Raw genomic sequence first — 15251 nt, 5'->3', positions numbered from 1 at the left:
TTCTTTTTTAGAAGGTAAACAGCTATTATGCCTTATTACCGTTACCTAATGCTACAGCAATCGTCAAAAGAGACAATTCCATTGCACAATTTCTCATTTATCTCATTAAAAAGGAAACTACAAAATTCATGATGAGAGCTATGGTATCCACTTCGAAAGTATATCTATCTACACTGGTTGAGTTATTGTACTTTCACTATTAGTTATATTACTTGAATTGTGTGAAGAACTAAATACAAACGGGTTAAAGGTTTGGGAAACATCCTCCCCAGGTCACTTTTATATGGATCCAGTTAACTTACTAAGTCACTACTTGTATACAATTTTTTTTTACAAGTGTACAACAACAACCATATACTCATTATAGTCCCACGAGTGGGTAGTTATATGAAAGCAAAATTTTCGTTCCACTCCTTTAATATTTTAACTTCCATTTTGATGAAATTATTTACTTCAAATCAAATGTGGAGCCAGAATTTGACATTTATAACTTATGTATCCTAATTTTCTGAAGTTATTTAGTTCTAAATAAATAATCTATACATACCTAATGAACTTTTAAGACAAATACATAATTTAACTTGTGCAGCGGATGGAGCTGCTCCTCTCTTAATTAGGGATTAGGGGTTCGAACATGGATATGGAAAAAATCTTTGGAGGAAGCGCTCCCCCCGAATAGGCGCGATACAGTGCGAATTATCTGGATTAATTGGGCTCAAATGCGGATATCGAGCACCAACCAGAAAACCAAAGAACATGAAAAATGAGGTAGGAGGTTCGATAGTTTTTCAAAAGTAGACCTTAAAAACAAAAAACAAAAAAATTGACATAAATAAATAAGATTAGGACCTAAAAGTAATTAATTAAAAAAAATTTAAATCATTGTGAGGACTACAAAAGTCCTCAGGTTCGGTAGCTTTTGAAAAGTAGACCTTAAAAATAAAAAACAAAAAAATTGACTTAAATAAATAAGATTAGGACCTAAAAATAATTCATTAAAAAAATTTAAAAAAATTGGAAAATTATTGTGAGGACTACAAAAGTCCACATTTGCTCTTATATATAATAGTAATATCGGTACATATCACATAAATGACACTGATTAGACATTGTAGAATATTTGAGTCACTGACCTCCTATTGGTATGTTATTTACCTTACCCATAAATTTGAACATACCTATTTTTACAACATAAGCAAAAACGGGGACAATACAGCAAGGGTCAATTGCACGATTGCCCTTCAAAGGCACTGGTCTTTAATTTTTGCCCCTCAAATTGTTGGTCTTTAATTTTTTACCTTTCACCTAATATCCCGATCTGGATTCGAATCCCGGCTCAGTAAAAAAAAAAAAAAAAAAAAATCGCAATCCAGAGGTTTGTAAGGCAAACTTTTACCAAAAATTAGGCCTTAAGGCCTAAATTTTTGGGAAAAGTTAGGCCTATTCGGGCAAAGTTAGGCCAAGCCTAATTTTGCTACAAACCTCTGCCTTGTGATTTTTTTTTTTAATATTTGACTGAGTGGGGGTTCGAACTCGGAACCCATGAGTTTTTAAGCGAAGGCCAAAAATTAAAGATTTTAAATTTGAGGGTTAAAAATTAAAGACCGGTGCCTTTGAAGGCCATTCCGCAAAAAAAAAAAAAATGACACAGCAATACCAAGTCCGCAGGTTTGTACATTTGCCAAAATCAAGAGGAAATTGGCCCTATTTCTCGAATCAATTGGGCCTCAAATGTTATTTGAAGTAATTGCACGGTTTGTCCTTCAAATGGACTGGTCTTTAATTTTTTGGAAAAAATACGTGTTATAGCTACTTTTAGTATATAATTAGTGGTATTAATTATCTTTTGTTTTAATTACTAAAAATAACTAAATACTTTTTGAATTTAACTAACATAGCTACACAGTAACTTTCAGTTACTGGTGCACAAATACACCTAAAATTTATCACCCCCAATCCCATATCTCCCTTTTAACTGTAACAATATTAATCACTTAATATACATTACCATTCTCTCTCCTTTTTCATAAATTTTTTACTTTCTCTATTCTCACTCACTACCTATTTCAGATTTTTCATTTCTCAAATCCCTCAAAAATTCTCTCTCCTTCTATCAACCACCACCACTATGGGTGGCGGCCGCCCCTCTCTCAAATTTTTTTTGGTTTCCATGATTTCAAGCTTTGTGGATAAGAAGGCAATTAACCTTTCCATTTTGTTTTTTATGTGAATGATGTTCCAACTAGAATGATCATTCATTATGGATGTGGGCTTATCTCCCATTGTGGGCAAGTTGTAGCTGTAAATGCCAAGACTTTTGGGCCGTGGACCAATGCCCATAAATTTGAACCGAGTTGCATTTTATCTGTGGCTAGGGTTTTTTTGGTGGTCTAGGGTTTTTTAGGGCTTTGAGAAGATGAAAAATATATGTATTTGTGTATATTCTATGATATGGCTACCAATTGTTGTGGTTGGTGGTGTATTTATATAAGTTTTTCTATATTTTTGTGTATTTTGTTCAAATTAATTCCATCAGTTCATCTAGTTTCAAATACATGAGTGACGAAAATACATTGTAAGTTTTTTATATATTTGTATATTTTGTTCAAATTAATCCATCAAATACATGTGTGATGCAAATTGTGACTCAGACAAATACATGAGATTTAATATAAAAATACATGGGGTTTGATTGGTAACTTCAAATACATTGGTTATGCTATCAAATACATGTGTAAATCAAAACGAAATCAATATTGTAAACTTCAAATACATTACCGCTAAAATACATGGGTGATGCAAATTATTACTCACACAAATACATGAGATTTAATATAAAATACATGGGGTTTGATTGGAAACTTCAAATACATTGGTTATGCTATCAAATACATGGGTAAATCAAGAACGAAATAAATATTGAAAACTTCAAATATATTGGCTGTTGAATGTTTTCAAATTTTTAATTTTTGATTTTTTATGTTTGAATGTTGAAGATTGGATGGAGGAATAGAAAATGGTTATGGAAAGGTAATTTAAAATCTAATTTTGTGGAAGGGTATGGTAAAAAATACCAATATATAGCTAATTAACTGATCCCACCGTTATGGCCTTAAATCAAGGGATATATTTTATTTTTTAATGTGTTACTATGTATTTATAAGCATCAAATACATCCGAAAAAACACCTTAATTTGGGAAAACATAACTACAAATGGTAATTTTTAAAAGGTAGCTATAAATGATAGGAAACTACCAAATGGTAGTCATTTTGTTAATTTTACCTAATTTTTTCCCTTCAAATGGACTGGTCTTTAATTTTTTCCCTTCAAATGGGCTGGTCTTCGATTGTTGCCCTTCAAAACATTTTTTTTGCGCAGATTGTTCTTCAAAGGCACTGGTCTTTAATTTTTGTCCCTCAAATTGTTGGTCTTTAATTTTTACCCTTCGCCTAAAAACTCATGGGTTCCGGATGCGAACTCACACTCAGTGAAAAATAAAAAATAAAAAAAATCGCAAGACCGAGTTTTGGATAGGTAGAGTTTGCCTTCAACTTATGCCTGTAGGTAAACTCTGCCTTATAAGGTAGAGTTTTCATGCGAATTCTGCCTTGCGAGTCCAAACTCTGCCTTATAAGGTAGAGTTTTCATGCGAATTCTGCCTTGCGAGTCCAAACTCTGCCTTGCGATTTTTTTTACAATTTTTTTTGACTGAGCGGGGGTTCAAATCCGGAACCCATGAGTTTTTAGGCGAAGGGAAAAGATTAAAAACCAGCAATTTGAGGGACAAAAATTAATAACCTGTGGATATTATGATGCGTCACTTATGCTCTCTAGGATAAGTTTGATTTTGAAGGACAAAAATTGAAGATCAGTCCATTTGAAGGGAAAAAATTAAAGACCATCGTAAAATAGGGGAAAAAGTGCAAATGACCCATGTTATTTCTCCTTTTTTTTTTTTTTACCTCTAAAAGTCTCAAGGATATATGGATGTGCCTTGTCACATTTTATCTCAAATTATAACTATTTAGAGATAGTAATTTATCTTCTCCTATAATTTCTTAAATATTTATTAGTATTTTGAATTATAAAGTAACACTAACTGATTTAGTGAAACATATGTGAATGTATATTGTCTATACTTATGGTATATCATAAAAATGGGCTACTTTCGTGTGTTTGGAATTGTGGGCTGAGGCTTTATCCCTTCTTCTTCTTCTTGCTTATCGCCTGTGCTTTCTCTTGAAATTTCTAATTAAGTTGTAAAAAGCAATATATTATAGATATTAAATAGGAATATTACATAAAGTAGAGTACTTTGGGGAACATAATCCCTTTATTAGAGTCTTTTAAGTACATATCCAAAAGGAACCTAGGTGGTTCATCAAAATGTAGTACTCTTTTTGCTGATTTTTTAATTTATGTTATAATCCAACGAGTTATTCACCTTCACTATTAGTAATAATTAACACCTATAATACCTCATTTACCAATGTTAAAGATTCTAATATTATTACTACTAATGGTAGCTCATACATGCACTGAGTAGTGGGCCAGTAACATTATGTTAATGTAATTTTCATACAAAATATAGAGTACCCAAATATACGTAACTTTCAGCGTGCCTCAACTGACCACAGAATTTGCCGGGAGACATAGCAATTTAAATGGTTACAATTTACCATGACCAAAAGCATGGTTTCGTTTTTAAATTGCATGCATGTAACTCTTGCTTTCTGCGATAGATTTGCATAATAATAATTCCAATATTTTGCACAAACATATCATCCCTATAACCATCCATTTTGAGTGATCCTTTTAATTTATTTATTTTTTGATTTTTTTTTAAACCTAGCTAGCCTAGAGGTTGGTAAGTGGTAACTAAGTAACTCCCTTTAAATTTTCTTGAATTCATTCTATCTTTGATTCCTCTGAGGGTGAAGGAGATCAAGAAGATGTCGAATTTAGATCTGAGCGGATCGAAGAAAAGGAAGAGGAATATTAATGATAGGGTATTTAAGTTCAAGAATTTTGGTGAACAAGGGATTCCTACAGAGTTCATAGGGTGCAATTTTGAGCAAAATGTTAAGATTCTTTTGGAATTTGCACAGCCAGAAAATGGTAATATTTGGTCATTTCAGCTGGAAGTTCATCGACATCCATCGATGCATGTAATTCTGTTTGTTGTTGAAGAACAAGTTGAATTGTCCCTCAATCCTCATTGCAAACACTGTCAATATATAGGTAATTTATAAACTTCCACATCTGAGAATTATATTGTGTTGTTCAATATATAGGAAATCTTGATCATGACTTGGTTCAACAATTTATGCACCCTTTAAGGTGTTGTGAAATCTTATTAATGATAAGACTTTGGTTTTTGTAGAAAATATCGTCCTGATACCAGCATGAGACAAATTATCTGCTACAATAAGTTAAAGTACGATAATAGTATAAATTTGACAATGTTCCGCGATAACTGGCACAATCAATTAACCTTAGCACGTGCTCTCTTTCCCTTATTTAAGTTCTGCAAATGATAGGCTGCTAGTGATCGCACATATGAAGAAGATCAGTAGTAAACTCGGAGCTTGTGGTGATGAAACTTCATAGTTAGGTTTGTGTCTGGTGAAAAATGATCGTGAATTCGTGGTATATATGTTTCCATAGAAACTCAGGTAAATCAAATATTAAGTGAAATCATTAAATTTATCTAAATTTTTAAAATTTCCTAGGCATGACTTTATATGTCAAGATAAATGAACACTCTTCTCCCACCTACCCATTATACTCCTTCTGTCTCAATTTATATGACGGTATTTGACTATACAATTCTCCTTTTGAAAATCGGGATATGTACTATGAGTGTATTTTAATCTGTTATAGCAGTTAACATATCATATGTTCGAGATTATTATCCCACTTATTATAAGACCATTGGTGTATAAAAGTTAAACTTGTTCCTAAATATATCAAATAATATAAAATGGAAGAGTTTCTAGCTTCAAATAAGCATGGCCAGAAATTGGAAAATCTTTTGTTTTCTTGTGGTCTTAGTTTAGTTTCTTTTTTCCTTTTGAATTCACATGGTCAGGGACGGATGCATAAAGCGGTACGGTTTGATAGAATTCAATAATTTTTTGTTTAAAATTTGTATTTGTATTAAAATTTATTTAATATGTATAAATTATTAATTTAGAAATTAATAACTCAAATGAGCACATAATTAAAATCGTGAACCATAAATTTTAAATTCTGGCTCCGCTACTGCTCATGGTTGTAGTAATTAAAATGTAGCTCAGGCTGGGGCAACCATCTGATGTGCAATAAGAAATACCATTTCCTGTTGCCATCAAAGGATACAATTGCAGCTTGTTTGAGGCATGATCAACAAGGAGGTCGAAAGTACAATATAGATAATATTGGTGGTGCAGTAGGAGATATTAGCAGTAAGTCGTCGTCAAATTTGATAGAAATAGAGGGTCATATGATGCATGGTGTGTTTCACTCTAATGGTTTTGGACATTTGCTGTGTATCAATGGATTGGAGACTGCTGCTTCTTCTGACTTGCCTGGCCACTATATCATGGACTTCTGGGATCGCCTTTGCATCGGGCTTCGTGCAAGGTTTGTGTTTTATTTTATATGACGGTGTTTGATTAGACATAGAATAAACCAATAAAGGTTGTAGTGGGACAGATAGGATTCCTCCACCCTTAATCAGAAGTCTTGGGTTCGAGCCTTAGATATGGAAAAAATTATGTTAGTGAGCACTTCCCCTTAAATAGGCCTTAGGCGACCCAGGTCCATATTAGTCAGAGTCTCAACGCGAGTACTGAACACCGGGTTAGAAACAAACAAAAAAAAGACATAAAGTTTAAGAAAGAGAAATTTAAATTGAAATCTTAAAATTATATTGTTTACATATATAAAGTGGTATTATTCTTTTTTGCAACAGACTAAAAGGGAAAAATTGTGACAAAAACAAAATAGGAAATACTATATCGGTTTGAACTATTTTGATATACCGGTGATGTCTTTGAACTTCGTATCAATCAAACAACATCACATAAATGAGAGACAGAGAATGTCTTTCCTTTGAGGTTTTTGCACACCCCTTAGAATTATTCATAAGATTACACTACCAAAAAATTCCAAATTTTTATGGACTTTCCCTTAGAATCTGACTCATCGGTAAGGGATTTTCAACGAGAAAATCATTTAAAAATGTTACCGACGAGCCAAATTTTACGAATTCAATGGAAATTAGCAATTTTCTAGTAGTGTTATTTGTCTAAATTATCCTTTATCGTTTATCTCGCTTGATTAAGTACAATAAGGGTAGATAGAATAAAAAATAATTTTTGCCTTTCGAAAAGTCAAATATTTTGAAACAAATTTAGATACTAAAACGACTAATATTTGAGATCGGGAGCAATAATTTCTTTTTTCATTTGTTTTGAAGGAAAGTGAGTTTAAGAGATATCTCACAAAAGAAAGGCATGGATCTAAGGCTACTCAACACAGTAGCCTATGGTGAGCCATGGTTTGGAAGATGGAATTACAAATTTGGCCGTGGGAGCTTTGGGGTAACTCAAGAAACATACCAAAGTGCAATCAATGCCATACAAAATATGCCATTAGCCTTATTAGCACATCATGTTGGGAACATAAACATTAATGAGATATTAACTGTTTTATCAAGGTACCAAATGTTATCAGGCCACTCATTAGTCACACTTTGTGATGCCTTCCATTTCATGCTGGAGCTCAAATCGCGAATTCCAAAGGAAAGTAACCTTAGCTCATGTTATCCGGGGCTATTGGTTGACACAACTTGTAGATGGTCGCCTAAACGCGTTGAGATGGCTATTAGGGTTGTTGTGGAAGCCCTAAAAAGAGCCGAATCGCGGTGGGTGTCTAGGCAAGAGGTTCGCGATGCTGCTCGTGCCTACATTGGTGATACAGGGTTGCTAGATTTCGTGCTCAAGTCATTGGGAAATCATATTGTTGGGAAGTATTTGGTTCGTCGATGCTTAAATCCAGTAACAAAAGTTTTGGAATATTGTTTAGAGGACATATCTAAAGCATTCCCTAAACAAGATCAAGGTTTTAGGGTTAATGATTCAAAAGGGAAGCAACAATACAAAATCACATGGGTGCAACTTATGAAGGACATATACTTCTTGTACAAGCATATCCTAAAAGAGCACAAGGGATTAATGTCCAATTACACGAGCGTCTTTGCTACAATTCCAGCTGCTTCTCGTATAATCTTAGACACGAAGTACTTCCTTAAGGATTATAAAGGGGCAGAGGCAGATTCAAGAATTGAAGCAGACAAATCCAAGATTTATTGTGCAATTGTGTTGACAACCAAGGATGGATTTGGGGTAGAAGAAAAAGTAATGACCCCATTTGAGTGCTTCTTGTTAAGAAAAGATGTCACATTTGATGAACTAAAAATTGAAGCGGAAAAAACTTATGGGGATATCTATTGGGGACTAAGGAATTTTGCCACAAGATCAATTAACAATGTGATGAGCCCAGTTATTGGATCAGAATTGGTTTTTAATGTGATGAAACCAGGAAGCAAGATTGTTCTAGGAGGGGTACTAATGTCCAATGATCATGTTAATATTAATGGAGGGATATTTGAAGGAATTAAGAATAATATTGTTGTGGATTGTCTTTGTGGGACTAAAGATGAAGATGGTGAAAGGATGATTTCTTGTGATATTTGTGAAGTTTGGCAACACACTAGATGTGTTAATATCCCAAATCATGAAGCTATTCCAAATATATTTCTTTGTAATAAGTGTGAACAGGATATCTTACAATTTCCTTCATTACCTTAGATAATTTCTATTAGCAAAAGAAGAAAAAAAGTAATATATGTCACAACTATTTATGCATTATTACAATTATTTGAGTTGGAAGAAGTGTTTTTTATGGATATGGGAGGTACAATACTCCCTCTCTGTTTCCCTCCTCTTCCTTTTTGTTTTTGGTCTCATATATTCTAACATTGTCATGATATTCTATACATCTGTCTTGTTTGTTGGTATATGTACAAGTGTTATGCAATGCAAAGCTAGGAATTTCAATAGGCGTACTGTTCAAGATGTTATACATATATGTGTGTGGAAAGTGAATTTTAACTTATATACAGTATAATTTTACGGTTGACTACCATTTAATTTATGTGGCTCCACCACTGGTGATGTGTAAACTGTAAACAACTAGCCATTAATTATTTCAGTGTGTATCTGTTTAAAACTTAATTGATTTGCCATACAAGAATTGACATATAAAACGGAATAATATTTCAAAAGGCAGGAGTCTTTCATTGATTAAAGACAATTTTTTTCTTTCACTTTATAAATTATTATAGTGTAGTATGCTAGTAAAGAGATCAATGACTAAAAGAAATTGCTAATATTAATCACAAAAATAAAATTACAATACCTGCGTATAAAATTAAAGCCATATAATTTTGTTTTACATTTTAAAACAAACTGACATATAAATATGGATACACTATCTAATTTTATTAAAATTAAACTAGAATTATCATAACAAATAATATTTTGTTTCAATCTTGATGATAATCATTCAGTCTTAGGGAGACTCAAAGATGATAAGACAGAAGAAATTCCAGAGCTCACAAGTCCAGCCCAAAGAAATGCAGCTGGAATGTACATCAAGTTCAAGAAGTCATGAAACTTTGAGTTATCGTCATTATAAACAATTTTTTGTAAATCCATAGTTGCACCTAATGCTGCACCAGCTCCTGTTGCTAGTATGCCAAATATAATCTGCATGAATTTTAAGAAATTAATATCAATTTCAAATATTGTAGACCTTTGTCTTTTTTTCTGAATAATATAATGCACCTAGTGGAAAATAGTGCACTATATGAAAATATGCGATTTTCTTACTTATTTCTGGTGATTGGTAACTTGAAGAACCAAAATGGTGATCAGGAATATATTTAAGTTACCATTTTGCTACCCTCAAACATAATGGACCATTTTAATCATTTTTTCTATCAATTTATCTAAAAGGTAACTACATATAAATGTCCATGATAAGTGCGATCAACATAGCTTGAGAAAAAACGTCAACCTGCTAGAACAGATTAAATTGTATAATTTATAGTATAGATATTCACTTGACGTATATAAATTAAATTGTTTAGGAGAAGACGAAAAACAGCATAGTTCACTTTCTTATATATTTGATAGCTATATAAATGAAGGCAATGAGTAGAAAATTGTAGATTTGTAATTAACCTTGTCACCATAGAGTTCAATGTGGCGAAACACCTTGTGATTTATCAAAGGCTTCTTTCTTATGAGGAAATATATTGCAAAAGGAATGTGCAATAGATTGTAGACTGCTCCTGCTATCACAGCAAAAAACGTATAGCTGCAAAAGGTTTAAATAAATAAATAAAGGAAACCGATCGAAAAGAGGGATCAGGTTCAAGAAGTTATTAAAACTTTTATGGCGAAACTTGTTTTGACACCGTCATTTAACTTGTATTCACATTTTTAAAATTTTTGCACATATTCAGACACACAGTGTACTGTCTAAAGTTACACATGAGTGAAGCTCATGAATTTTCTGCCTGAAGTTCAGTCATTTTTGCCTCAACGTTTTTTTGTTTGAATGACTGGAGTTCAGTCATTTTTGCCCGACTTTAGCCAATTTTGTCCAAGTTCAAGCAAAAATGACTGAACTTCAAATTAACATATATAACTTCAGACACTGTGTCTTAAGTTTGATTTTGCCAAGTCTAACTTCAGACACAGCAAATCTAAAGTAAGTATATCATATATGTGCAAAACTTTTAAAAGAGCGAGTTAAACGGCGAAGTCAAAACAAGCTACCCCGTAAAGTTTTTACAAGAAAAGTATAATCTTCCATCCTGATCATACCAAATAAATACATGGCGAGGAATTTAATTACCTGTATGTGCGAAAATAATCATAGGTAAGTCTGGCTCCATTTTCAAAAGTAACTTCACTAGTCTGTAACACACCCCATGACACTAGAAGAGTAGCTAGTGTTAAAACCCTAGCACCTAATGTAATCAATGGTATTTTTGATGAAGAAGAAGCTTTTCATCAAAGTTATACTGAGGATAATTAGACATTTTAATTTTCTAAACTCAAATCCTTTAATTCTATCATATAATCTGATGGTCCTTTTATATATACTCTCCACAAAACATCGTTAAAATCGAAAACTGTACTTTTGTTAATTTTTGCTTTCTTAATTAGTCAATTTATCGTTGGATTCTTGGATAATACAAATAAATAGCTTTCAAGTGTATTTGTTTTACTTTCTTTTTCAATTTGCCGGCTGCGTACGTTAATTGAAGCACAAGTTATTGGTTCAAGGTTTACAATATCTTGATGTTGTAAGGGTTTTGTCTTATTTCCTAGATTATTTATAATAATCAATAAGAAGAAAAGGTACCATTTTAAGGCTTATATTTGTATATATTCAGAATTTCTCCTACACTTTATTAATGTGAGATTTGATTAAGGTGTCACATGCACCTCCTTAATGGGACTCAACTTTCACACTGAGGTTTGTTTACCACAGCTTAAGATTACACGCATAATAGCTCTGATACCATTTTGTGGGGTTCAGACCCACAATTTTTGACTTTGTCAAAAGAAGAAAAATTTGACACCGGCCAAATTGCAGAGTTTGTCAAAAAGTGATACCAATTCGTGGGGTCCAGACCCACAATTTTTGACTTTGCCAAAGGAAGAAAATTTTGGCACCGGCCAAATTGCAGAGTTTGTCAAAAAGAGTTGCAAAAAGGTTGAATTTGGCACCGGCCAAATTAAATGCAAGGTTGAAGAATTGGCACAGGCCAATTAATGCCAAGAGGAAAAATTGCACACTCCATCCCTATAAATAGGGAGCTCTCTTTCAGTTTAATTACACACCAAAATCTCAGACAATACATCTGAGTGAGAGCAAAATGAGGTATACCATAGACTGTGTAAGAAAATAGTCTGTGAAGAAAAATAGAGTGTGAGTGATATTGTAGTGAGGTGGGAAAATCAAAAGAGTGTTGTTTTTCTTTTGAGGGTGTACTGGTCTTAGGAGTATTTGTACTCGTTACTACACAGTGTAAAATTCCTTGATATAGTGATATCAGCTGCTCCTCTTGGCCCTGGTTTTTCCCTTATTCAGAAGGGTTTCCACGTAAAATCTTGGTGTCATTATTGCTGCATTTTATTCTTGCTGATTTAACCATAAGTTAGTGTTCCGCGTTTATCACTAATACCGCGAATATTATTTTTGCGGGTCTATTTTATTCCCAACACATTTGTATCTAGAGGTTGAGCCAGAGTTTGAAGTGTATGAGTTTTGAGCTCGCCATTGAACTCGTAGCTCATTTTTATATGTACCTGCTCGCTGAGACTCAACCTTCACACTGAGTTTTGTCTACTGCTTTCCAGGGTTGTAAGCAGAGTGACTCCGATACCATCTATAGTCAGAGGTGGAGCCCGGATTTGAACTGTATGGCTTTGAGCTTGTCATTAAACTCGTAACTCATTTTAATTATCGAGTTTGCAATAAATATTTAAACATATTTATAGATTTTCTAATATAAATATAGGGTCTAAGAAAAACTTATTGAGTTCGTCCGTACTGTACTTAACACGCTACCTCCGCATCTATCTATCCACTAGTGATGTTGTTTGCTTTGGGTCTTAGCCCTCACGGCTTTAAAACACATCACTAAGGTATAAGACTTGTTTCTTTATAAACCCAACATCTCCCGTATATTTTGTCAATGTGAGATTTGCCTAAAGTATTACAAAACCTAATATATTAAAAACAAGTCCATATTATTTTGCATTTGAATTATGTATACTTGTAAACAAATGTACAAAAAAAAAAAAAAAAATTGAATGATGTGACGTGCATGTAGTCTATTATCAGTGTGGTTTCAAATTGAATGCTGAATTTGGGTGTTATTTCAGAATTTTGGATCTTTTGACATAACAAATTGAAATATCGTAACATACTTCCAATACGATAATGGTTCGAAAATGCGAAACTGATTCATAGCCTGTTTGGCCAAGCTTCTAAAATCAGCTTATTTTAAAAAAGTATTTTTTTTAAAAGTACTTTTCAAAAAAGCATTTTTGGCCAAAAGCAGTTTGTGTTTGGCCAATTAATTTAAAAAACACTTTTGAGCAGTCATTAGTGTTTGCCCAAATTTTTAAAAAGTGCTTCTATTTGTATTTTTCTCAAAAGTACTTTTCGAAAAAGTGCTTTTGAGCAAAAACTGTTTTTTTTAGCTTCTGAAAAACTGTTTCTGCTACTCCCCAAAAGCACTTATTTTCTCTTAAAAGCTTGGCCAAACACCTCACTTTTTTTCAAATAAGCACTTATTGAAAAAATAAATACTTTTAGAAAAAAAATAAGCTTGGCCAAACATGCTATCAGTATATGTTGAGGGAGCAGTTTCTAGAAATATTATACTTAGCCTAAAACAGCTGTGTGATAATATTGTATATACTTGGATAGTACAATAAATGGCTTTCAAGTACTAGGTTCTTTAGTTTAATTAGTTTGCCGGCTAAGAAAGCACAAGTTTGGCCAATTTGCTTCCAAAATAAATTTCAGAAATTAACCTCAGGTGAGTAACAATTCGTATTTAACGAATTTATTTGAACTTATTTTGTCCATATTAGTAAAACTATTTATGTGAGACAAAAGGTGTTTTTGGTATGAAATTAGAAAAAAAAATATAATTATTCTCTTTATAATTAGTGTAGTTTAAATAGATAGGAGTAAATACTTTAACTACTTAGAATAATAAAGTACACGATAACTTTGATTCCTTAATTACAACTGCATAATTACAAAAGCTCAGATTCCATTTTGAGGTCAATTCTTCACATCACATTAGCTATTTTTTTGTCACCGCTACTTAATTAATTTCCTATGTTAGGATTCCTAGAACAATGTTCTCCATTTATCTTGTTCTTATCAGTCTTGATCTTTTCAACTTGTCCCAATATGAACAAAGCAAAAGATAAAAAAAAACTAGAGAAGAACAATGGAAAATTGAAAATCCGGCCACCTAGCCATTGGGAATTTGTTTGGCCAATATAAATTTGGGCTTAATATCGCGATCTGGCCTTTCGGCCCAAACTATTCTCAGGTGCTAGCCTAGCAGTCAATTCACTACCTAAAAAATCAGACTTGTTGTGGCGACTTAGTTGAAGTCGCCACAACAAGTTCAAAAAGTCGCCGCTAAAGATTCACTACAAAAAGATCAAGCATCTTAGTGGCGAGTAAAGATTAAAAAGTCGCCACTAAAGGTGGACGAAAAAAAATTCATAGTAAGCCTTTAAAAGATACCCCAAAAAATGTATAATATGTGTATACTTATACGTTAATTAAGCTTTCAAGAAATATCCCAAAACATGTATAATATGTGTATATTTATACGTTGATATAGCCTTTAAGAAATATTCCAAAACATGTATAATGTGTGTATAATTAGTAAGTATATGCTAATTATACATTTATTAAACAGAAATTTTATAACAATAATACATTTTCTAAACACATACTGTAGGATACATATTCAATACACCAATGATGCAGATTTATACATATGAGTTGCTTCACCTGTCTGTTGAGATTTTTTGTGTTCTTTCTTTCATTTCAAAGGCACTCTGTTATTGCTAAAGCAATTTGGGTTAGTATTTAGACCTATGTTGTTTTGTTCATTTTCTTGCTGGATTTTCACATGCATGTCAATACTAATCAGGATTGCCCTCTGCTGCACCAATGGTGTTTGATGATATGCCTAAATCAACTGATTTTTACTTTCTCTTCCAAAACCCATTTTAGGAATCTCTCATAAAACCCAAGTTTCCCTCTTCAATTTTCATCACAATAAATGGGTAAATTCAAGCCTAACAACATTAATCTAACCAATTCCATGCTTAACTTAGCTAAATCCATCAATTATAACTCATCAAGAGAAGCTTAAACCCATTTTTTTTTACAAGTTTTATTTATTAATTAGACTTTATTTTTAATCACATCTGTAAAATCTTCTTTTCTTTTATCTAAATAATTAGGGTCTACCAATGTCCTCAAGTGGTCCTAGTTGTTGGGAGCTTTTTAATTGGCTCTACCAGCATTTCTCGGAGTGGCTGAGTGACGATAAGAATATATGTTGTGATTAAGATATTC

At 32.7% G+C, this 15251-nt stretch overlaps 1 protein-coding gene and 1 pseudogene across 1 annotated transcript; one reads left to right on the top strand and one right to left on the bottom strand.

The window, feature by feature from the left end:
* Window positions 1-4942: 4942 nt before the first annotated feature.
* On the top strand, window positions 4943-9043 carry LOC132612587 (PHD finger protein MALE STERILITY 1). Its single transcript, XM_060326668.1, has 3 exons — window positions 4943-5243; window positions 6302-6626; window positions 7465-9043. Exons 1-3 carry the CDS (start codon window positions 4955-4957, stop codon window positions 8855-8857), a joined length of 2007 nt encoding a protein of 668 aa, XP_060182651.1. The 5' UTR covers window positions 4943-4954; the 3' UTR covers window positions 8858-9043.
* A 567-nt stretch (window positions 9044-9610) lies between these two features.
* On the bottom strand, window positions 9611-11160 carry LOC132613420 (CASP-like protein 4D1; annotated as a pseudogene).
* Window positions 11161-15251: the final 4091 nt, after the last annotated feature.

Source organism: Lycium barbarum, chromosome 10, assembly GCF_019175385.1.
Source record: "Lycium barbarum isolate Lr01 chromosome 10, ASM1917538v2, whole genome shotgun sequence".
Taxonomy (NCBI): Eukaryota; Viridiplantae; Streptophyta; class Magnoliopsida; order Solanales; family Solanaceae; genus Lycium; species Lycium barbarum.
Note: the sequence above shows the minus strand (reverse complement) of the source record. Positions and strands in the feature narration are given on the sequence as shown.